Genomic DNA, 25,872 nt, shown 5'->3' on the forward strand with positions numbered 1-25,872 from the left:
CTAGACCATGTACCGCATGTAAAGACAATTAGCAGAGCAGAGAGAAAAGCAGCAGATGCTAGAGATGAACAGAGTTAGATGACTCATTATGTCATGAAGAATCTCTTTCAGAAAAGTGAAAAGGTTGGTGTAAAACAAGAAAAGTCTTGAATAGACAAATACTTACTAAAGAAAGAATTCGAAGATTTCAGGAAAGAGTAGCGGAAAAATTAGATTCTTACAGTGCTCTAAAACATGCGTATGCCTGAACTGCAGAGGATAAACACAGACATACAAGATGGAAATTCTATTCTCCATTCTCCTCCCCACTCCTGCCTCTTCTTTCCTTTAGGATTACATGATTGATGGGTTTGGCGTGTTCCCTGTGGAACCAAAAGAAAATGTGTTTTAAAACTTCCTAAGTCTTTAAAAACTGCTCAACTGATTATCTGCTGGAAGGTAACTCTAAGTGATTTAATAACAGCTTCCTGAAGGTTTTGCGATGTATGCACATTTTACAGCAGCGTTTCAGTCTAACAAGACTAACTAGAAATAAGTATTTGCCATTTCAAAGATTTGTTCTCACAGGTACCTGGTGCATGTAAGGTAGAAAGCAGGTCTCTTGAACCAAGAACCTCCTGTTCTCAGAAAATGCTCCACGGTTACAGTTCTCTTTGTTTCCTTGAAAAGAAATTTAATTTGTCTTTGCAATCTCACCTGTTAATTTGAAACTTAAAGAAGTGTCTCACTCTCTATGGTATCACTTCACTGGTGGAGAATTAAGCATGTAAAAAATGTCAGGTTTTGCCTCTGCAGAGACTGAATTTTGCCCAAAAAATGCTGTGGGTTTATAATATTTGTGTGCTTCTGCAAAATCTTATTTGGGAGATGCCTTTGTCGGGTATGCATTAATATAAGTGACAAAAGACTCAGCAATGTCAAGTCCTGTAAACAAACCACTCCAGGGAAGTAACATTAACACATAATTGTATGTTTTTACCATGTCAGACCTGTCACAAAAAATAACTTGAATTGTGATTATAGTAATTAATTTTTCCTCTGCCATTTGAAACATGCAAACTTATTATGGCAATGAGGATGATAGATACTGGCCTGCCATTTTAGTGCATCATATATTTACATTTCCATATGAAGAATTATTACCAAAAGATGTTAACAGGATGAGATCTATACATAAATGTGTCTTTAAATATACCCACTTTCTTTACATTAAGACCTGAAGGTCTTGAGGAAAAAAAAAGGGAGTAAAACTAGGCAAGAAAGATAAAGCAAAACAGATTTTTTTTCCCCAAAATCAGAGAGGTCCAGAAATCACAGTGCTGGAAAACTGGTTTGTGGGGTTTCGTACCAGTTTGAACAGAAAGAAGAAAATGTCATTTTTCCGTCTGCTGTTGCAGTCCCCAAAATTCTGTTAATCTGACCATCTTTGCTTCGTTACTGCTGTATTAACACTGTGTCCAGGGTGAGTGGGTGGCTGAGCTTCCAGCTCTGTGGCATTCCTTCTGTTTCGAAGCGGAAATTTCTATGTCTTGACATATAACTTAAAGAACAAAAGGGGGAAAAAAGGAAAGAAGGAAAGGTGCTGATTCACTGGTAGGAGGCGATGACAATACTATAACCAAAGGCACTTCTTTATGTGCGCTTACACTGTGTAGTTTTATAAATAAACCCGAGGGGCTCCTTCTTCACCACCACCCCCATCCCCGAGTATTGCGTTCTGCCTGCCTGATCCCATCCGACAGTAGAGCTGATACCGCACTAATCCCCGCAAGTTTGGGACTAATGAACTAACTGCTGGGCTGCCGCCACGGAGCTTGGTCCCAAACTATACTGTACTTCACACTCGATTTATTCTCCAGATGGCGAGACTGCGCAGCCCCGCCGCGAGGGACCACCTCTTCCACTGGAGTGTAAAAGTGGACGGATGTTGTTTTCTTTGCAGATTTGATAATTCAGAGCTGGGAACTCATGAGGATGGTTAGTTATTAGGTTTAATGGGTGCCAATTGCACCAGCAACACGCGTATTCCCATCTTTAATTTCAGTGTCTGTTTGTCTGGGTGGCTGTGGATTTGTCAGCAATGCTGCGTCACTGAAACCTGTATCTTCTCCGGTTGGCGTAGCTCCACGTGGTAGTGAGCATCCTCCCATGTCCTCCTCAGAGTCAAACAGAAGGGATGCTAAAATAGCACCCTGACCAACGTTTTCTTCCCCAGTGGGTCTTCCAGCATGAGTTGCAAATGTAGCGTATTTTAATAATGTCACTGTTTAACTTGAAGCAGTCTGTTGTCTTTCTCTCTGGTTCAGTTTGATAAAGAACCCAACCCACGTGGGACCCAGTGGGGATACCGCCATCCCAAGCTACCTGGGGATGGAATCATTTACTTAATGATCAGATTTATTTCTTTATCAAATATTCATTCATGAATATCTGATGTTGTAGTTCTCATGTGAAGAACAGGGTAAACCATTTCTTTCACTGTTTCTTAAAAAATCTAGTTTGACCACTCTTGGCAGGGACCTTACATAGTATTTGGAGAACGTGTTTATTATTGTATCTACTAGTATTAAAGACATTATTGTATCAAGGACTACTTTTTTCTATACTGTTGCAATTTTCAAGTAGTTTAGCTAGCTTAAAGTTTTAGGTTTTGCATGGATCCTGCAACAAGAATAACATCTATGTTTCCCTGCGTAATAAGGCAGAAAGGGCTCTTCCTTTCCCCCATGTTTATAGTACATACTGTCAGAGGGTTTAGTAGATTTTTTTATTTAGCCATGAAATGTTTTATTGGAAGCCTGTGTGGGGACCTGATACACCCCACTAACATCAATGAGATTTTCTCCATTGCAGGAAGAGTAGGCACCGAGTCAGCCCCCTCATGAGCTCTGACTTTGGCAGCCAGGTACTCCGAGTTTGTCCCAAAATTGAAAACATAAATTGAATCCTGATGTGGAAACTATAGTGACTAGAAGCATTTTATCATGGAAGGGAAATGTTTCCATTCCTGGGGTATCTAGGCAGACAGATCTAAAACGTAGCAGTTCGAAGAAAACGCATCAATTCTCAACCCAACAGATGGCATGGGTGTGTTAACTAACATAGCAACATATTTCCTATTAAAATATGGGGAAAAACAACAACCCCCTCCCCATGTTTGTTGGTTGGTATAAATTCAGTGAAGTTGTTGGTTATTTTTGGGATACGTACCAGAGGGCTGCACATTTAGTTTATGTAAATTGATAACAGCAACAGCCTGTTAATAAGTGTTTTGTATGGAAATATACCTAGAAAGACATGATCTGTCTTTTTGGGGAAGGGAGTTTGCAGCCTGAGGAAAAAAATAGCTAATGAGATGGTCTACTGCTCATTATTCTAATCTGAAAAAAATCGTAACGAATTAGGCTGTAAGTTTGCTAGAGATGTGCCTTCAGTTGGAATTGGATGCTGCCTTAGTGGATAATTTGGGGAGATCTTTCTTTTGCAAATTGGATCAGTGTGTGCTGAAACGGTGATAATCTGACTTTAATTAAAAGCATAAATTGGTTTGGAGCATGTTTTTAAGGTACCCTCCTGCATCATATCCAGAAACTTTCAGCCCAGCCCTGGAAAACCATTACCCCTGGTCAGAGAAGGAAAACGTAAGGGATTTGTGTTAGCCGGTATTGGCATCATATGGTTCAGAACAGCCATTTCAGACGGCTGTGTGCTGGAGCTGTCTTCCAGCTGGATGTGTTTGTAGTAAACTGCATGCATCTTTGTGTGGCTTTCCTAATGGCCCCAGTCAGAGTCCATTCACAGCAGTTGGAACGTTTCGGGTTGTATTTTCCAGAGATTACCTCTGAACGTGCCCCTTGATCGCAGCACAGGGATGCGTACATGTGCGCCTTGTTCCCGTCTGTCCGATTAACGGGCACATGCTCCCAACCTTTGGAGAAGCACGGCTAGTAGCCCCAAGCTGAAGGCTGTTTGCTTCAGATTTCATTAACTTTCTGCTTCATTATTCCTTCCTTTTAACCAGTTAGAGCCATCACTTGCTTTTCTCTAAACTTACCCTAATTATCGGGGGTCCCAGCCCTGTAAATCAGTACACTGCAGAGCTGTCTTAAACTGGCCTGGGAGACCCTGTTCTGATCGGACCTGACAACTGTAAGCTACTGTTCCCTCACACCGTTTAACTCAGACCACATTGGGAAACTGCCTCTGCCCCTCTCGCCAACAGAGATTTGCATCCGTCTGGTTTAAATCTACTGTCATGTGCTGTCTTGATGATTGGTATTAGCCTGGATATTAACTTTGATGATTTTTTTTAGTTTTATTTTTTACCCTTGAGTTTGCCTGTTTTCTTGAAAATCATCTCTATTCAGCAACTGCATATTGTTGAAGTCGTTCCTGAACCCGCGAGAGTCAGAAGCTTTAAAGTTTTATTAGCCACATAAAAACTCTTCACAAATGAAATGACTTTTGATAAGTGTGCATTTTGACAATGCAAATTTGTTAGGGGCTGTTGGTGAGTGGAAGGAATTTGGGGTTGAAACTGCAGTTGACAGGAAGCAGGGAGCCCAGCACCCTCCTTCCCCCCCGCCACCTTCTCCAGGCCAAGAAATGCATTTCATTTCAGAAAAGCATGCAAGTATTCTCCATGCAAATTGACTATTAAACAGATTTGTAAATTTACATCCACAAAAATAACGAACAGCCACAGGAAGTGTGTGTCTTTGGAGATTTTATTTTGTGCCGGTAGGAAAATATCATTTTTATGTGGTTCAGGAAAAATCTCCCGAGTTACTTTGACGTTGTTTTCACATGCAAGTTGTAAGCTCTACCACAGGCTTTAATACACCTTGAATACATGGGGAAAAGGAAGATGTATACAGTAAAGCCAAAGTATACGTACATCTGTGCTTACTGACATTCAAGCAATATAGAGATTAATTACAAAAATTAATTGTTTAATGCAAGTTTAATAACATGCCATTTTGTGAGTACAGACGGTTAGTGCAACATGTTGTGGTTAGCGTGAAGATTTTTGTTTGTTACATGTGTTAAGCACTAGTGGACACAAAAGTCTTGTTTTCTACAAGTGGTGGTGTAGAAATACTTAGACATAAAACCCAAGCATTTCATTTACCGGTTATAAAGAAATGAGGAAGGTAAGACTGCGAGGTGCTGGTGATGACTGCTTCAGTAAAAGTACAAGAGTGGCAGACATTTTGGGGACATCAGTACACTGGCTGTCTAGCTTTTTCCTCATGTCGTTTCAACAATATTTCTCCTCGGTGCACTTTTCTGTCAATAGAAAACATGCTTTCTTTTTCTTTTCTTGTGCCTCTAAACTCATTTATGTTGTAGAGAGAAGCAAGACTGACTGTTGTGAAAACCCTTGAAGAGTTTGACTTTGGCCATGCTGAGAAGTGTGTTAGGATAAACTCTGTGTCCAGTGGTCTTGCAGAGGAAGATCTGGAGGTGCTTTTGCAGTCCAAGACCCTTCCTTCAAGCATGATGTTGCCAAAGGTTGAATGTGTTGAAGAAATAAGATGGGTGAGTACCAACAACACAGTAGCTTTTGACTGAAGCTGTTGGGCCAAGTTCACACAGGCATAGACATGAATGACTCTTGAGTTAGGAAGGCAGCTGCAAATACCATGTAATGTTGTTGCTTGGCTAAGGTCATTGGGAAATGCATCCACTTAAATGTGTGTAAGATGTGCTGTATAAAAAGCATGCACAGAACACCTTGCATTTATAAAGAAAATCAGGTTTATTTCTCACACAGTCAACGAAGAACCAATATTGATGTCAGAGTTTATTATCAGAAACAGAAGCATAAGTATCTGACTCTTCTCTAACTATCCTAACAAGCAAAATTACTGTCTCTGTCCATGAGCATTATTTACACGCATTGTAAGCAGGAGATGGGAAAACTATGTTAGCGACATATGAAAAAATGGGTTGGGGGGAAGGTCACTCCTTGGGGCAACTGGAGGAACAAACAGGAAGCTTTTAACTAGTGTTTTTAATTAGCACAGATATTATTTCCTGAACAGTTCTCTATTTCTTCCTTTTTAATTGCTGACAGGTGTGTTTGTGTTTCACGACTGACTTTTCAGCCAATAAAAACCTGAAATGTAAATGGTTGGCATGTCAAATTACTTAAGAAAACTTTGAAATAGGCCTAATTATGCTATAATTGTTTTAATTGTCAAGAAAGGGGGACTTTTGTTTAGAGATATCATTATTGCTGTAACATGCCAGTAAAAGAATAATGCTTAATTCACTTCTGCATTTTTGCAAACCACTAGCCAAGCAACTAGCACACGTGTAAGCTGTGATGAAAGGCAGGCAGACGTATTAGGATTTATTTTAATCCCAGCATCTAACCTTGATCAAACCATTGAGATTGGGCGTGTGCGTACAACTGAGCAAACACACTGGGTAAGTGACGAGCCCCGTCCACTCCGTGGCACTGCCCCTTCGGCCTCCACTGCTCGCAATGGAAGTTACACCATCCCCTTCCACCAACGTTTAATTAAATTAACCAGAGTATACCTCTCAGGGTTTACAGCCGTGTAAGTGTTAGACATAACTTGTCAGTAATGAATATTCATGCTTCCAAAATGGCAGGGCCCTTGCTGCCACCAAATAGGTTTTGCAGGGAGGTGGGATGCGGGGGCTTTTTTGCCCCCTCATCCCCTTCCACCTTCCTTCTCGCTAACTTTCATTTCCATCATGGAAAACAAGCCACCCCCAACAACTTCTGCCTCATTGTCCGCCTTGTGCTTCCCTCTCACTTTGCCCAACCTTTGCACACAAAGAGCACGCTCTGCTTAACGCCGCTACCTTCTTTTCCCAATCCTCCCAAAATTCACTCCAGCATGATTTTTCAGCCTCCCAGAAGCTGTTTATTTCCCCCTACACATACCCACCCCCCCCCCCTTCATTTTTATTTATGTGCAGCAGAAAACCTGGAGGCTGATGCACAACTAAAAGATGGGCTTACTTGTTTTCTTTTGTGTGAGAATCTCTTGCTTTCCTTTTGTCCCTAGTGTGGGTACTTGTTTGACTGGCATGGCTTATTGGACTATAACAAGCGTAACTCTCCCTCCTTTGTGGCGGGACAATTCTCCCACAAATCCTGACCAGTGTGCATTCTTCCCGACACACTATTGGGTGTGCACTGGAATTGAAAGAATTGCTGAGGCCTTGCTACTTCATCCCCTCCCCAAGCTTTGTGGGTTTTTTTTCCCTCCGCCTTCCTTTTTTTTTTTCCCCCTTTCTCCCTGAAATGAACACTTTACCGGGCCGGAAACATTTAATCGTCTCCTTTTGAAAAAAAAAAAAAATTAATTGAAACTTCTCCACTCGTTACCTTTTGTATTGGTGCTTGCTGCAAATTTTTTAAAAGAGAGAGGAAGGGAGACAATATTTAATTAAGCATGCTTTTTTTTTCATTTACCTTCAAAACAAAAGGTAGAAAAAAATCCCAGGAGTGTGACTTTTAAAATATTTTCAAATAAAAGAAGAGCTCTATTGCTGTAACATGCACCTAAAATATAAACCCAGTAGCACATTTTACTTTTTTTTGCTTAAAAAAAAAAAGATATGAGCGTTAAGAATATACGCTGATGCTATTATATTACCTCATTTTCTGCATGCGCCTGGATGAAGTTTACTGTTTTCTGTCACTATAGTACCTGCTATACTGTACACTCCCACGTGTGAATTGCATGGATCTTTCTTTCTTTTTTTCTCCTTGCACATTTTTGGGTGGAATTCTCTTCTCCAGAGAAAAGTTACCAAGAGGGCCACAGTGACGATGCAAAGCAGGGATAGGAAGGGCAGAATTCTTCATCGAAGAAAGCTGTGATTTATTTTGGCCTAATTGTAAAGTTACTGCAAATTGCTGGAAAGCTTTTTTTTCAAGATCTGGGTGATTAGATTTTCCTTCTTTTGGGGAGGGGCAGTGGGGGGAAGCTAAAAGGGGAAATAACACCTCTAATCCAGCTTCTGGTAAATAGGCTGCCAGCTTTTAAAATGAGTTTCCTTTCTATTAGTCAGAATATTATGCTAAGCCTTAAGCATTAGTTTTTTATGTTGCCATAGCAGCCTTATTCCTGCAGGGTTGTGACCTGCGATGATTACAGTACAAAGCTTATAGGGTCTTGAAACCCCCTTTGAAGATGAAAAGTCTTTGATGGTTTATATTTATGCAAATCTCTTAGATATGATTTACCCAACTGAGACTGAATGGAGAGATGATTAAAATTCCCTTTCCTTTGATATCCATTAATAGTCGAATATTCCTTAAATTTAAAATATATGCATATGTTATTTTTGTCTTTATTTACTAACATAATTTCGCTGTACCTGCGATATGTTTATCTCCACGCAAATTACTCAATCTGGACAGACATAATAGAATTACAATATAGGGCTGAGGGTTTTTTCCCCTCTTTTTTTTTTTTTCCCCCTTTTGAAAGGGGAAAAATCTGTGCGAGAGCTTTTGTATGTTTCCAGATGATAGATTTTGGAATTTGGGCTACCCCACTGGCAGCTCAGAGCTAGCTGTGAACTGGTCTCATGGAAAAAATTGGCAAGCTTTGGTCTTCAAAGAATTAAACTTCCTTTTTAAGGCCTTCCTAGGTAAGCTAAAAAATTATGAAGAAAAGCCTATTGAACAAAAGGGTAACGGTGCCGTAATGAATAATACGGATGCCACTTAGAAGGCTGGGGAGCGCTTCCAGTGATGGCAGTGCTGGACCTGAAACAAAACCGGACCTCAGGTACAGCAGCACTTCATTGTTTTCCAGGGCCCGCGGATTTGCATTTCACTAAGCCAGGGTGAGAGGTGCTAAGCCTGGATTTTTTTTATTTTTTTTTTTTTGCAAACCAGCCTCCAAACTTAGAAATGTGTGGAAATGCTGCAGTTTCAAGTCACAGGCCTCATTAAAAGCTGGTTTAATTTTTTTTTAATTATAAGTTTTTTGGGGTGGGGAGGGATGATGTTACAGCCAGGTGAAAATTTAACCTGTTATATGTACATGTAGAATGTTCTTTTTTTTCTCTCTCTGATAGCTCATACTGTTTAGCTTTAGTTTTCAGACAAATTCTTACATCACCTAAAAGGCCGAACACTTGTAGAACCAATGAATTTTATCCCCTTTGTGGAAACTGCAGTGGGCTTGCTCAATTTTAAGGTAAGCAAGTCTCAAAGTGTTCATATTATGCCACCTCAGCAAACTAGGATAAACAGAATACTCCCCAGTCTCCTCCCGATTTCATCAAGGAAGAGAGGTTAAAAAATACTAAGCAAATTGTTCAGTCCCCCACAACATTTGTACGTCGAATTCCAATGTTTCTATTGTAAAGGCCTTCCTAAATTCAAAATACTTCAGTGACAGAACACTTCCAGATAGTCCATGCCAAATAATAAAACCTCTCTGTATTACTGTTATCATTTTGTAACACACTTGGAGTGGAAACGGGCTTCTCCAAAGGTCTGGAATACTCACTGTTGCAATACACTTGGCTATTTAGTTGCTATCAAACTCAATGGTTGTATAACATTTAATTAGAAAAAAGAATTAATTATCATTTCACTGTTGCTGAACTGGCAGATTTATAATGGTTTCTACTAATAACATTACAACCAAATTTCATGTTCTCATTTTTGTTTGTGTATGGTGGGGTGTTTAATGCTAAGATCAGAAGTAGTTTAATGCTAAGATCAGAAGTATAATTAACTTTGAAAATAGGAAATACCTGAAGTGTGCACTCCTTTTTTATGGTAATAGATCAAATCTTATTTTTAGTAAGTCCATTTTAATATAAATTACTCCCCAGTCTTCGCTGTGAAGTCCAGGTTTTTCAGAAAGGCAAGGCGGTGTGGTAATGAAACGGAAGATCTCATGCATACACCAGGAATTCAGCATTCTCCTCCCAAGCTCTAAGGGGAAAGTTTCGGACCAGCTGAGGACACACACATCAGAAGTACCTCCAGAAGTACCGACAGGCCTCACAGGCAGCTTGCTCGTTTGATACAGCCATTTATCTTACAACACACGCTAACATATCTGGGAACGCAATAAAGCAGTAACCAAATAGATACACTCCTGTCTGGTGTGCATACACAGAATTAAATCATATTTTAAACCAGCTGAGGTTTTCCTTCACCTACAGTTTTATAGTGGAATATGTTACAGCAGAATTTTTAATATTGCAGTTCCTGATCTTGGCAGGAGAGTTGCCTTTTAAAGCACTCTGATAAAGAATAATTTCTTGTCCCACCAGCTGCCATAGAAGAACACCCATTAGGAGAGCTGGTCATTACGTCTGTCTCTCTCCATATACCTTAGCTTTAAAAAATACGTACTACTATCCAAACATCAATATTGAAGAGTAATATTTTGGAAGTGCACTTCTGCATAGAATAGCTACAGCAGCAAAATTTTTCTTGCTTTTATTTTAATACTTTTCTGCAGCACTTGTGCTTCTCATTTCCTTAGATAATTTTTAGTTATATGTAACAGGCGGCTTTAAATTGGCAATCCTGTAAGGAATCTTTGCATCTTATAAGGAATCTACAACCATTTTAAACCGTTCATGTTATTTATTTAATAAAAGAGATTCTGATCTTTATTTCTGTTTCTCATGGAGATATGTTACTTGCCAAACTAATCAAATTAATACTTTTTGTTTGCATTTAAGCAGTATTTGACAAAGTATTTTGTTTCATACTGTTACATAAATATCTGAAGTAGTGATCACAGCAATACCCAGGGCATTATGTCAACCAGAAGGTAAGGAATCTGCTACAACATCCTGTATTTACACAGTCTAGGCATATAGGTGCTCAGGGAAAGATAATGTTTTCTCTTTTGCTGAGTCATTTTAAAGCAGTGTGCATAGTCAGGCACCTACAATGGCTTTGCTTAATAGGAGCAATTTTAGCTGAAGGATTCTGGTAACACTGAGTTGCTCTAATATCCTCTGTAGCCTCTCTGCATCCTGCATCTCTGTGGAAATTAATACTCTGTTCCCATTTGAAGGCTGTCTGTGAAGAAGCACTGAGAACAGGATCCCAGGCTGGCTTTCATTTGGACGCAGTCGTCTTTGGAGGAGAGGATTTCCGTGCCAGCATAGGTTGTTACCTGTGTGTTTACTATAAATGTTAATGTGTGGCATTTGCACTGGTGAAGCCTGATGTGATTTATGGCCTTTGCTTTTCTGACAGCAAAAATTAAAGTAATGACAACACTTGATCTGCATTTTACATTGCCACTTTTCTCCATAATTTTTTTCAATGCAGAATGTATTGCTGGCAAATTTAAACATGGTCCCTGAGTCTTATAGGGCACTGACACTTTCTTCTGCTTCTCACCATGCAGTAGCAAAAATTAATGAAAAAAAAAACAAAACAAAACCTGTTGAATCACTAAAATTATTGAAAAATATGATATTCATAAAAAACATACACATGCTTTCTATAACTATGTTTAAAGTCCTAAAATTCTGATGTCTGCTTCATCACTGTTTTAGACAATTACCAGTCAAGCTTTTGACATCATGCACAAATACTCTCCTGCTACATTTTGCTTTCATAAATTTACTTTAAATATGTCCCATGTCAATACAGCCATGTATTCATATGAAAACACTACTAGCCTTCCTCAAAAATAAAAAGTATTTCACAATTTCTTTTATGAGAGGCTGCTTAGCTTCTTATTAATCTGATTCAGTTTAAAGATAAAAGTGCAGAGATATCAACATTTAAATTAAAAATGAGTACATTGATGTAAAGATTAGCATTTCTTTACTAAAATATTCCTTACAAACTGGAAATCTGTGTCTACATAGTGACTCTAAGGAAAGGGAACATATTATTAATACTATTATTTTTTCACACCAACCTTCATGTGAGCACACTGCTTAGCTGGTGCCCTGTGAGCACATGAAGTCTCGTGAATACTTCTGCTTCTTCTCAGAAGTCATCTACCATCATTTTTTCATTCAAATACTAAAGCTTAAATATTCAGCTTGGGACATCAGTTGTGACAAGAATCAGAACCAAGGAAAGTGCAATTCTATTCTCAGCGTGAATTTTTTAACCATTTAGTTGTACCCAGTATATCAATTTGTGTAAACTTTCTCTTGCTGTAATGCTTCTTACTGTACATACAGTAAATAATATAATCAAGTAATTACTTCATGTTAGTTCCCCAGTCAGCAGTCCTTACCAGCCGAAGCTTCCACTGACTTCAGGCTTACATACAATGTCTGATTTGAACTAAATCAAAATTTGAATTTTATAATCTAGTGTTTAAAGAGAGATTTATTTTTTTTTTGCTGAGCAGCTTTTTTTTTTTTCAGAAGAGTATCATTTTGACCACATAGCCTTGCACAGCTCCTTTGTTTTCTAAATTGGTTAAATAAAATCTCAAACTTTCTTTTTTTTTAACATAGGCAATATTTAAAATAGAAAAGTTTAAAACACTCTTGTCAGTTTTTCTTTGTTTTCATCATCTTCGCAGGTGCAACAAGCAGTAAGGAAACTCATGATATTCTATATGCCAGGCAAAAAATAATAGTCACAGCAAAGGCATTTGGCCTTCAAGCAATAGACCTTGTTTACATCGATTTCCGAGATGAAGATGGGCTCCGCAGGCAATCAAGAGAAGGTGCCTCAATGGGATTCACTGGTATGGCTTTCTGCCGATGCCTCAAAATAATGCATATATTCTTCAATTTAAATATATTGCTACATTTACTGTCACTTAGACAAGTAACTTGGGTTTTATTTCAGGTCATTTATTGAAAAATTCAGTAATACCAAGCTCTTCTATGCTTATTAGCACCTTAAAAATTGTGACTGGAAATCTTGCCCAAAATGTCACAGGCTGCTATGTAAAGCCACATCCCACGAAGTGTGTGACTGTTTGTGAAGAGCAGTTGGGGTAGGGGCTGTGCAGTGATTCCTCCCATCACAGAGCACAGGAAAGGTGATACTGTACTCTGCGATGGCCACTCTACAATTGCTTTTTGAAATATTTGGATCTCTTTCTCCCTTTTTTTTTAAATGGCAGTTGTTAAAAAATACCTTTTAGGTGAAGAAGTTGAGAAGCAAACCTCATATGCTAATTGCTAGGGGAAAGTTATTTTCTTATTATTTTCTTTGATTTGTTTTTCATCTCCCGGCTCCCCTCCCAGTAAGTGCTGGTGACACCTACGGGTATTGGCAGACAGCAAGAGCAGCAGTCTCCTTGCCCCAGAGTCCTGTAATGCAGCCTGTTACCCCGTGACTGGTGTACCAGATCACTCGGACACCCTAGTGAGACACTGCAGCCAACAAAGGTTGGGGTTTTGCAATAGACGTCAGCCATTTGACACATGTGTTAGAGAATTCTAGCATACAGGACAAAACATTTTACTTTTTTTGTCTCTGACCATCATTCAGGGTATACATACAGTAACAGTACATCTCTCAGGTTTTTGTTACCAAAGGCATGGGTCCTAATGATGCCATCTAGCAAACTATATTTTTAGAGCTAGCAGTGTATGATATCTTAAAGCACCAAGCAAAAAAATAAAGTGTTCTTCTAAGTGATCTCGATGTGCCAGCGAAAGAATAGCAATCAATGCTCTTCAGCACAAATTCTGCCTTACTGTCTGTTGAGCTTCAACGTTTGCAAAACCAGGTCTTGTTTCAGAGGCAAAATGGTTAGCTCCTCACAGCTACATTATCCACATCCATGTGGACTTCCATCCTTCATTCATCTGTGGTTGAAGTTGGGAAAATAATACAGCTCCTGAATGGTGGCATCTGCTGATGGCTACCTAATCTCCACCAGTATTTCCTAGCTTAAGGAAAGGCTTGATTTTTGAAAAAACTTAAGCATCTGAACCTCCTGTTGACTGAAGATGGAGCTGCAGATGCCTAGCACCTTTGAGAACACTCTTTTTGAACACTTAATGTGTATCTAAATACTTAACTTGGGCTGCCAATTTAGGAAATTTAGAAATGCTCAGCATAAACAACATTGATGGTGGTTTGGACTCCACTGACTTTACAGTGGAAGTTGTCTGACATCAGGACGGGGTCCAGATAGGAGACAAATAAAAAGGTCATGTGTGACAATTTAGGGCATAAAGTGAATTTCTAACTCAGCCATAGAGGTGTCTTGCCTTTCTGTATGAGGAGTAAAGGTCTGTAAAAGGTACAGACGTCATTAAGGTGAACTCACAGCTCCTGCTCTTTGCCTTCTGCCTTTCTGCCACTACCATCAACTCATTTCCAAAATCCAGCAAACTGCCTGACCACCAGTCCAACCATAATTGGAGACAGAGCAACACTGACTTTTCTGATTTGGTGGCCAAAAAAAAATTTCTTTAAAAATGTGTTTAAGTCAAAACAAAACAGCTTTTTTCATATTTTTGGTAAAAAAAGAAAAAAAAAATTTGAGGGCAATCCAAAATGTTTAATTTGTTCTTTTGTTCCTTTTGCTTTCAGTTTTTCTAATGTTTTCATAATATTTCTTGCTTGTTTTGTCTAAAATAAAATGTCATTTCAAAACTGAAAGCAAAAGCATTTTGTTCCAAAACTATATAAATAAAACATTTTAACATTTCCAATTTAATATTCATCACAGAAAATTACAAATGGGTCTTAGCTTAATCCATGACCTTGTATAAAGCAGAAGTCTGCAGATCGTATTTGCCACTGACAATCCTCTGATAATGTGAAAGTAAAATACTGAGATATCACCCTAATAACGAGTTCAAAACATGTGATTCTTGTTATTTTAAGATAATTCAGAATCCTTCCTGCTAATTTTTCATAAAGAATCAAAATCATTTAAATCAACAGGACTAAAACAAGCTGAGGCTTCCAAATTGCTCTCTTAGCTGGAGAACACACATTTATTTGCACGCGTAGGGCCAAATTCACCACCCTCAAAACTAACGCAAATCCAAAATATTGAGCAAAGTTTTATGTCCTTAGATTTTCCCATATTCAGATTTAGACTGATAGAATTGGCCTTAATGTATTCAAATCTATCCAGTCAAGATTAAACAAGTGAAATAGTGTAACAAAGAATTTACCAGCTATTTAGTTACTATCATGAGCCTCATTGCTTATTGTAGCCAAGTTTTCTTCCAGTTATCTTAAAAGCAGCCTGACTTCCCTTCAGTGAGTGTATTTACATAGTCAAATGTTTTCAAATGTAATTTAGCTAAAGTAATACATCTTTTATATGTAGATTTATATTTATTTTATATATATTAGGAGAGATAGATAGATAGACAGACAGACAGACAGATAGATTTTAGCAGGGGGGGGGATTGTAAATATATATATCCACACGCATACACACTCGGCAAGATGTTTTACAATACCAGAACCCATGGACTTAAAGTCTGTTGTTGCCTATACAAATGGTCATCAGTTTTGGGAATGTTTATGTATAAAATTAAGTAAACCTTGCCATAAGCTTTAACAGCTGACTTAGTCATTATAGAAAGTCCTGTGCTACATGCTGAGAAGCCAGATATAAATAAGAAACACTATAGCTTTCCCCTCTTTTTGCAGTCTTTTGTAGAAAACTAAAATGACACCATCATACAGTTACCTAAAAGACTTGACAGGTATCGATTTAAAGCACGATATATCAAGTGGTACTGTAAAAAGGATTTCATGGTCATAAATTTTAATGTCTTCCAATTTTGGAGTCTCTCAGAAACTTGTCAATAACAACAATTTTGTTTAAAATACTTGTTTCTTTCCTGCATGGCATTGCTCTGTTATACAGTTATTTGGATACATAATGTGTGACAAAAATCAACTGAATGCTATAAATCAAAAGTTAGATTATATTCTCTGTAAATTGTTCAGCACTGTTTCAATGATAAAAAGTATAGCTTAATGCTACAGATATTTTTATCAAAAGCCAATCTTTTTACACTTTAAAAAAATCATATATAAATATTTTTATGTTTGTTGTAATTATGGACTGACTTTAAATATAATTTAAAATATAGTCTACATTTTTCCCAGAAAGTTAAGCTCCTTAGGGTTTTGCAGGAATTATTTGTACACCCTTCAATTTTAGAATTAGTAGTTTAGCTAGGGAGAATTTGTTGTATTACAAATAAGGAACATCATAATCTTATTAATGGTGACATTTGATTAAATTGACTAAAAAACCTTTAACTGGACCTAATGTAAAACACATTAGTTAAGAAAATTTGTCTGCATATCATTTCTTTCAAAAAATATAGTTCTTACAGAATTCTAAGCTTTTGCCTATTTTTAAGCTATTTTTGAAATCGTTTTGACTTTGGAAATTCAAACTGAATATTTGGATGCCCATAAGATCATAAACTAAAGCTTGTTTAATAGGAAATAAATAAAATAAAATTGAGCTATTTATAGCTTTTTAGCAAAGAAATGTAGCAACACTAAAACATTACTATTTCTTTGCTCATTAAGTAGTTTGTGCTGCTGCATCCCCAGAATTTGTTTGTACTGCAGGTTATCATTCAGCCCCGCCGCAGTCTCATAGAAGTAATCCCAGGATTTTTTGCAGCAGTGATTTTCCGTAAAATAGGTGCATCTTTGTGGTCATGTGTGAGTCTTCTTGGACCAGGTGATGGGCTGATTTCTAATGTACAGCTGGCTTAACATCAGTAAGACTGTGGGAGCAGAGCCGGTTGTACGCAGGAGACCTCCCTAGGTCCTGACACTTCAGACTTTCCCTTGCCCCCACGAGAGGCTGCAGTGTGCAGCAGGACGGCACGGCTGTGGGACCCTCTGTGTGCAGGAGGCTGCTCACTTGGTGGCAGGTTTGCAGGATCAGGCTCATCCCTCTCACTAGTTTTGTTATCTGGCATGGAGGAGAGTCGTTTATTCCGCAGGAAACTGGGAATTACGGTAGCCTTTCTTTATTAAAGCGCTTTGAAACCGAAGTGCAGAAATCACACCAATCTGTGAAATTCCCATAAAAATGAACTAATAATGTCAAATGTTACACTTTTTAAACTGTCAAACAAATTAGATATGTATTTGTTTTAAGGTAGCGAAATACAATAACAGATTAAAACGAATTATGTGGCTGTCTATTCATGTTTGAAAATCTCTAGTAAAAAAAAAAGGCAACACCTAGTTTTATTTTCTTAACGTGTGTTTATACAAGAAAGGATAAAAAATAGTGCTTCATAAAACCTCAGGGCACCACTGCTAGTTATTTAATATACCAGTGACTAAATAAATATTGCAGCCTACCTGCAACTGCTAACTATTGCACCAGCAGCAATTTAAACACTGTGGATTTTGTGATGCTAAGCCAATACTGAGAATTTAGGGCATGATCCTTAGGTGCCTGGTAACTTTCCTGTCCTACAGTCTCTTGCCATCTTCATCAGATCTCATTTTCTGACGCCTTTTAATACAACTTATTTAAGAGTGGCTGGAGCTGTTATTTATAGCATTAAATTCAGAGGTGCATTATACTTAAGTGTTATTGACTGACCCAGACAAACACTTGCACCTGAAATTACTGAGAGATGTATGGATTGAAATGGGGAGGGAGGAGAAAGAATCGTGTGTTCTTTCAAACTATATTAGAATGCAAGCGTAGATCAAAATATTTTCATTCTTAAAAAAATCTGGCAAAAGGCTATCTGCCTGTTGTCCAGTTTAAAAAATAAAAGACACCAAGTGAAATAATTAGCTAAAGAGCAAGAAAGTCTGCAAGGCATATGAGAGCCTCAAGTGGTTGGAACATTTTGCTTGAACATCTGTTTGTCGATGCATGATTCTGGTGTTATTAATCTTCTTTGTAGGTAAGCAGGTGATTCACCCCAACCAAATTGCTGTTGTCCAGGAACAGTTCTCTCCGAGCCCTGAAAAAATAAAGTGGGCACAAGAACTGATTTCTGCTTTTGAAGAACATCAGCGATTAGGCAAGGTAAATATTTTGTTAATATGCCATAGTGGAAACCAAATTTGCATAATATTTAAGATTTATAAAGATTGGTGATGGCTCTTTGCATTTATCTTATGAAGTGTGCTGTAACTGAGAGTATTGCTCATGAAATCTGGGTCTGGATAGACTATAGAGTGTATATTTATTATAAATGTGTCACTTCCCAATATATTTACAAATAGACCAGCTATCTTTTTCTCCCCCCCCATTTTAACTTTAATTCTTTGATTACACAGCCTTTTGAGTACCTGCACGTATCTACAGCATCGTTGAATTAAAACCGTTTCTCCATTATGCTGCAGAATCACAGTGTTACTGTCGTAGGAAAATATTTGCAATCAAAAGGCAGGTAGCCTGGGAGACAACTCAGACTGCTTGTGCAGATATCGTTTATGGAAGGAAATAAACAGATTAGGAAGTCTTGGTTTTCTAAAAAATCTCTTTGTTGGTGAACCTGTTTCACTTCTAGGGGTTTGATCCCGCAAACATCCCTAGCAGTGAGTGAATTTACTTTTGAGCAGAACTGCTTGCAGATTGTGGTTCTTAATCATTAAAAATGGGAATGTTTTATGTGTATTTGTACCAATTGCTGGACCTGAAATTTGGATAGAGGAGAAAGCAAATTAACACTGGAATATGATTGTTCCTAATTTAGTGCATCATTGAGTCTCACGTTTCCTGCTCTGTGGGTTTCTGCTATGTAAATATTGCGGTGGTGATGCACAATCTGTCTCCACTTTGTGCCAGTAATACTTAAATTAGGGGTCGCCTGAAGGAAGATTTTATGCTAGTTGTGGCATTGTCAGTTAATTATCTTAAAGGTTATTTGCTATAATCCAGTTTGCCTCTTTTTGAAAGAAAAAAAAAAGTTGCAGCTAAATATGTTTATCTTAGTTGCAGCCAAGCCCAGGCTCGCTAAAAAGCAAAGTCCGGATGTCAGAACAGGGAGTGCAGATGAGCGGGAACGGTTCACTTGTGCTTGTGTGGCATTCAGATGGGGGGCCAATCGCTTCAGCAGTGAAGTTCATATATAAGACTGTGCACAGGCTCTCACTTTCTCCAGTGTCATATGAGGGTTTTCTGTACATTTCTTCACTTTCTGGTGGGTAGGAAAGTAATAGATTGGTGTGTGTGCCTTCCCCATTCCCCTGCATTTCTGATGCTGCAGATGTTGTGCATTAGAAATGCTAAAAAGGCCAAAGCAGAAATGATGCTTTCATCTCAGGGTAAAAGTGTGCCAATGTGTTTGCTATTGCTCTGCCCTTCTCTTTGCTAGGCTATCGCATCCCCTCTGTGGTACCTGGGTGTTTCCAGCACAGCCGTGACTGCATTATTTGGGTGCTACCCCGAGCAGTTATTTTAGGGTCACTATTAGGATGCTGTATGCTCATATCTCTTTGTTCTGTTCCCTCGATTTTGAAATGTAGTTGTCTTCATGCAAACGATTTAGAAATATAAAATGTATGACTGGTTTTGCCCATTATTCCGATTTACAAAGCTTGGCTCTCTTACAAAAGGCATCATTATAAACATACTGCTGGTGCAAACATGTAGGCAGGTAGATGCAGAAAGAAAAAAGTCAAATGACATACTAAGCCAAATAGTGTTTATGTTGATGGTGTGTATAATACTATTAATTCAGCTGAATTTAGTGTCAGAAACTCATCTAAGGAATATGCCTGTCAAATGAACAGTCGATGAGGAGACAGGACTGAATTTAACTCTGGTCCCAGTATCACACAATCATGAAGCCAAACATGTTTAATATTGAAGAATTCTGTATTAGGTAAGCATTAGTCTTCGGATTTGTTCTGAAGCTGTTATTTTGCTGACATGATGCTGGTTTCTTGCTTATACCAGCCATTCAGGGAGGCTTTGTTTGGGTTTGGGGTTTTGTTTTTTAAAAAAAAATAAATACTTTTAAAATAGGTTATAAGCTTCTATAATCAGCTGCAAGAACAGATTTGCTGAGGGTTTGTGGTTTGCACTGTTTTTTTAACCAACCAGGTTGCATGCTTCATATATTTTTGTGTGTAGCCGTCTATCAATAAAAAAGGACTGGCAGGTTAATATGTGAACTTCTGGATCTTGTTATCACTGCCGTATTGCCAGTCTTCATAACAAAATGGGAAAAATAGTTTTCTGTGTAGTGCTGCAAACTTCTTAACCAAATTTGCAATTTGGTGTTATAAATGTGTCAGTAAGAAGAGGCTGAACAGTCTGATTACTTAGTATTTTTTCCAAAGCAAACATATCTCACTGAGGGATCCTCTTGCTCTGCATCCTAGCGACATGCTAAAATGTAAGTAATAACTCTTCCCTTACCACCTCCTGACAAATACTCCACACAGCGGTTTTAGTAATCCTTATGTCCTAATGAAACACCTCTTCTGTTTTCCTTTTCCTTTTATTATATTAAAGTGTTCATGTCAGTAAGACTAAAAATATAGCTGTGGTTAATATGGTTGAGACTTGCATGGTTTTGCCATGTTATTAATCAAAGTTGAAAGCCTGGAAAAAATAAATGTGAGGGATTTGTGCGGCTGTTTGTGTGGTAGATAAGTTGCTGGTCTGCAGTCTCTGGGATCATAGTTTGTTATTAATTTGGTTTAAAGTTTGATGCCCTTAGTCAACAATATTTTATATTAAGATACAGTAATAAGCTTTTATAATCTATTCCAGTTTGAGAGCTACAATTGCCCTAATAATCTCTCTTTGAGAGAAGCCTGAACCAGGCTACTTCATCCCAGAGGCTGAAATGCTTTGACATAGTAGCCCCCAAATGTGAGTACTGAGGTCAGGAAAAATTAGGATCTCAGATGAGCACTGTGGAACTGGAGATGCTGTGGCAGTGTCCAAGCAGAAAGAAATTAGAGAGCTAAGCAGCTAGCCAAAAGTGTTCGGGCTTACCTTACAGAGATAGTCCTGTTTGAGGGGTTATTTTGGTTTGGCTTCTAGGTTGCTTTGGTTGTGGGGTTTAGGTTTTTTTTTTCACATTTCTAATCTGACTGGAAAAAAGTGTATCTAGGAAATAAATGCTACTGTTGTATTTTGGACAGTTAGAAGACCAATGTTGAAAAAGTACATTTTTTTTGTTTTATACAACTATTTATTAAGTGCTCTTTTGTATAGAACTTTGAGATCTAAAAATTAAACATGCTTTAAAAGAAAAGTATTTTTTATATCATTTCAGTATTTTTCAAGTAAAATTATGTTACTAGAGGATATGATTTTCAAAATTAAAAAAACCAACCTAAAGAAAGCAGGCAGAGCTGTTGGGAAAGTCTAAACATAAGAAAAATGTCAGTGTGTGTTCAAAAATGAAAAAGAAAGGTAATAAATATTGTTCTGGTAGCCTAAAGGACAGTTTCTGTTCTGAATTTCTGAAGTATTTGTACCACATTAAAGAAGTGATCTTATAAATCAAGATTAGCTGAGTACAAGAAGGTAGAGTTAGTGCAAGAAGCTACTAGCTTATGTCAAAAAAAAGAATAAAAGCTCGGACTTCTACCAATTAAGTCTTTACTATGTAGGTAACTCCTGTGTTTACATTACCAGGACACTGGATACAGAAATATAATTTCTTCTATATGTAGTCAGTGTTTATATATGAGAAGAAAGTAAGACACTGAAAATGCGTTTTTGAGCCATTTGACTTGTAAGTACATCAGGCACAATAGCATTATCAGAATAGGATCTTCCCGAATCATCTGTTTTCCAAATAAAATTTAGAAAGAAAGAAAAGCAGAAAAGTAAGAGGTTGCTTACACATTTATCTTGGGTAATAATTTATAAATGCTTTCAAAGGACCTGCACATTTAAACAGGGAATAGTTAAATGCTGCCGCTGAAGTCACTTGTCAGGTAAGAATTACTTAGACTTAAGGTAAGACCCAAGCTGTAATACGGGTTGAATATTTCAGATCCCATGGGGCAAAACAGAAGAAATATCTGTACATGCCACATACGAATGCACAGAGTGCTTCTAAGAAGACCTTTAGCATATGTTTCTTGCATTATATTCTGTTCCATTGTATATCGTGCTCCCAGTGGCTGAGGAATAATATATATGAACTCCAGTGATTTACAAACTATACAGTTTCTTTTATGGACCTTTCCAGGATTATGAAAAATCTTAGGAATGCATTTATTTACACAGCATCTACCCAACAAAGGAATGGAAATTTCCAGCAGTTGCTCCCTTATAATGCTCTTTGTTTAGGAAAAGCTACCCCAAGCCACTGTATCTTGGAGACGATGCGCCCTGGTGCTTGGGCCAGGTCCAGCTCCCACTGCTGCCCAGGGAGGTCTCTCCCCCCTGCCCTCCCTCTCCCAGCAGTGCCGCGGCTCCTAAGAGGGCTCCCTCTGTATGGCCCCAGCCACAAGGGATCCATCCTGTCCCAATCCAGCCTGTGGGTGCTGGGAGAGCAGGACCATGCCCTGGGGGTGGCAGGCTCCTCTGGGCTGTCTCCTGGGAGGGATGCACTGGAGCATCCCCCTGGCATGGGGCAGTGTGGGACCCCATCAACCCACAGGCATTATATCGCACTTTATAGGGCATTATATCTTAGGGTTTTACACGGAGCTGGGGGTGAGGGAGCAGCCCAGCTCCGCACTCCTGGAGCCCAGGACAGACTGCAGGCAGAGCTCTGAGGTGCCACCAGCTAAGCTGGATCCCATCCTGGGGCAGTGCCGACAGCACAGGATACCTCTGTGCATGCTGGGTTGCAGCACTGTCAGCCCTTGCTCCAAGAACACGGGGCGTTTGCTGTCATTTATGTTAATTAGGCAATGTATACTCCTCACGATGCAGAATGGGTGATTCAGGGGTTTATGATAAATTGCCACCTTTTATGAGCTTCTGCCTTAAGTATAGGCTCAGGTGCCTCTCTATGCACTGATGGAGAGCACTGGTGGGATTTAAGCATGGGCCACTGTTATGTTGTTTATCTTTTTAAAAAGTGGCCAAGTGAAATTTTAACATGAAAATTTATTAATAAATAGAGGTTGAGAGAGCTTGTGTCGGTACTTGAAGTTTCTCTATAAGTTTTATTATTTGAAAAAGGGTTTAGAAATGTATTTTGTGTCACAGTTGAAGGCTCGTCTCTTAGAAAGATCCATCTGGGGGCAAATTTTGAACCTTTACAGCAGAGCAGAAGGAGCTGTATTAGCTAATTGCTTGTGCTATACTGGTTTCTACACTGGTGCAATCAGTCCTGAGGGAGTTATGCCAGGTGGGGAGAGAAGAAGACAGATTTTACTACGCAGGGCTGCAAAAGCTCCGAAGCAGGGCAGAAACTCACACAAAACATTTTCTTGCCAACTCCCCCCCCAGCCCAACTCCCCAGCAGGCATTCGGTGGCTCGTAATCTGTTTTCCTCCACTCATTAAAGACCTGTGTCCAAAACACGGGGGGAGAGGGACTTGGATGGCACACTGACATTTCCCGCAGGGAGAAGTTTCTCCGCGAGCCGGGAGCAGAAGGGCAGATGCTGTGCCCCTTCATAGCCTTTCCACCCGCAGGTAGCTCCTGGTGGAGGTAACTCCTGTCCCAGGGGACGTGGGCCCTGCAGAGGGCATGGGATGGCATCCCTCTGGGTTCTTCCTCAGCAAGGCATGACCCCTCTGACCTTGTCGGCTCAAGGAGGTGTATGTGGGGTCTTAGTGAGACAGAGTGAGTGCCCTTGCTTTTTTTTTTGAAGGGCTGTGCTGTGCCAGCATGCTCCCAACACAGGTGATGTTTTTCTGCAGGCATGGAGCAGGGAGACACCCATTGCTGCAGACACCTGCCCGCTGTTGTGCCAAAACCTGCTCTGCACCAAGCAACCTGCTGAGGCAACTACCCACCTTCCAAATCCCTCTTTAAAAAGCATCAACAAGCGCTCACAAGCCTCATTTCAATTTCCAAAGCAGGGTCTAACCAGAGATGTGACATTCTGACCAGATGGGTCTTTTTAAGGCTTACTGAGGGAACTCAGAAGCCTGTACAGCCAAATTATTGTTTCAGTTAATTTAAGTAGCAGTGGTCTTGCTGCCTCGTCACTCCTTTCTGTGCTAGCCAGTTTCTTCAGGGACCTGAAGAAGCTCTCTGCAAAAGCTCTTTCAACTGAAATAGAGAATTGCAGTAAAAAATGGCTGTTCAATCCTGTTCAGAAAATGAATCTGAAATTAGAAAAAATATAGAATACAAAAATACCGGCAATTCCATTCTTGTTGACAGAACGAGCTTCACTGTTATTACTTTTCTCGCCTCCGTTGTATTTTACAGTTACCTTCCCCTTTTGTGTGTTCTTTAGTCATTTACTTCCAGATGAAATTTTCTAGTCTATATTTAACAAATTTCTTCCATGACTATAAACCTCAAGTTAATTCTAAATGACTTAATTAAGGGCATCTGAGGATACTGAAGTCTTATTATTAGTTACTTTTCATTTTTCCATATAATAACCATGACGCTCACTAGGGGAAAAAAATGCATGGTTGGATAGGATGTTTGTCCAGGAAGCTGCTTTTGTGCTATAAAATAAAGATTTGCTTGGCAGCGGCAAGTGTGCTCTCTAGGATTCTTCCGTTCCCAATACATTATAAGACAGAGGGGGGGAACCAGTGGAGAATATTCCTGATTTCTAGGACTTTCTTCTGTTTTAATTTTATTCTTTCCTACTCTAGAGGAGCACACAGGAAGGCAACAACCACAGTGAGAAGGAAACTAAAGAAAATTTAAAGACAGCAATAAAACCCCCTCGTGTCTGCCTTTCATTCAGGGATCCTAAACAGGTTGTTTGCTCAGTGAGAGACACAGACTGGTGGCCTGAAGGAGTTTCTGCAGCTGGACCAAGTGGGATCCCCGGGCCCACCCCAGCTGAAATGGCTATCCCCAGTGCTTCAGGCAGCTTGAGGGGCTGTAAGAGGGAAAAACAGCTTCTGTGGCTCACGCAGCAGGGTAAGACCCTTATCCGTAGGCTGGGAATGGTAATGTCAGGTGGAGGAGAAGTGAAGGACCTTGCAGATCCTTGTTCTTCATCTTTTCTGCCCCACTGTGGACTGAAGGGATCACAAAGTCCTTCCTACCTGTTGAGCTTTAGAAAGGGCTTTTTCTGTGAGAGTTCTTGTACTGCTGCTAGGGAGTTATTTGAGGTAAAAACTAATCTCTGTTTCATGTGGTAGTCGTTCTTACTTTCTCTACCTTTTGTGTCCTTCCATCTGCTCCTAGAGGTAGAAGCCTATCTCATAAAAGCAGGCCTGCTTCTGGTATTGCAAACTGATTTATCCTCTGAACTAACTAGCTACTTCTACTCTGGTGGAAGTTTACACTGGTGAAAAGAAGCAAAAAAACCATTTTCTTCATATCAACAAAATGCCTACAGAAACTTGCTGGTGTTGATGCTTTGCAGAATTCCCTCCCCATCCATGTCTTCCTTCAACAGATCACGGAGAACCACTGAGCATCTCGTCTTGCCAAAAAGATGGTTTTGACAAACCTTTTCAGGGGTCATTTCTTTTCCCCAAAGATTTTAAGTGTCTTTCCTCCCATAACATTGCTACAGAAAAGGGGCGAATGTTAAAGCGTCCAAAGGAGAGGATACAGAACTACGTAACCTGAAAAGCTCTGTCTAGCTTGCTGCCTGTGATGTCTTCAGTTTGTCATATGTGACTACACTAGTGATAGCAGCATTTCCTACCTGCTGCAAAGATGCTCAAAGAAGGCCATAGCTGGGTGTCAGCCTAATCTGGAGGCAGAACAGGCCTGAGCAGAGAGGAGAGCAAGATGTTATCTTGTTATAGCCTGAAAAACGTGCTCAGTTGACCCAGATACCGTCAAACACCTCCTAGAAGCAGAATAACCTTTGGAAGTTCATCACTAAAAGGCAGAATTGTGACCCAGCTCTTTG

At 39.3% G+C, this 25,872-nt stretch overlaps 1 protein-coding gene across 3 annotated transcripts in view; it reads left to right on the forward strand.

Annotated features, from left to right (window-relative positions):
- The window catches only part of CLYBL (citramalyl-CoA lyase), a 174,523-nt gene that overhangs the window by 140,411 nt on the left and 8,240 nt on the right, over window positions 1-25,872 (forward strand). For 2 of the 3 annotated variants that reach the window (XM_037377582.1, XM_037377583.1), the window contains exons 3-7: window positions 5,353-5,541; window positions 9,096-9,197; window positions 11,049-11,142; window positions 12,531-12,698; window positions 17,839-17,963. In XM_037377582.1, the coding sequence (XP_037233479.1) occupies window positions 5,353-5,541; window positions 9,096-9,197; window positions 11,049-11,142; window positions 12,531-12,698; window positions 17,839-17,963 (678 nt within the window). The remainder of the gene's footprint in view (window positions 1-5,352; window positions 5,542-9,095; window positions 9,198-11,048; window positions 11,143-12,530; window positions 12,699-17,838; window positions 17,964-25,872) is intronic. The other variant, XM_037377584.1, reaches the window with a different exon arrangement.

Source organism: Falco rusticolus, chromosome 2, assembly GCF_015220075.1.
Source record: "Falco rusticolus isolate bFalRus1 chromosome 2, bFalRus1.pri, whole genome shotgun sequence".
Lineage (NCBI taxonomy): Eukaryota > Metazoa > Chordata > Aves > Falconiformes > Falconidae > Falco > Falco rusticolus.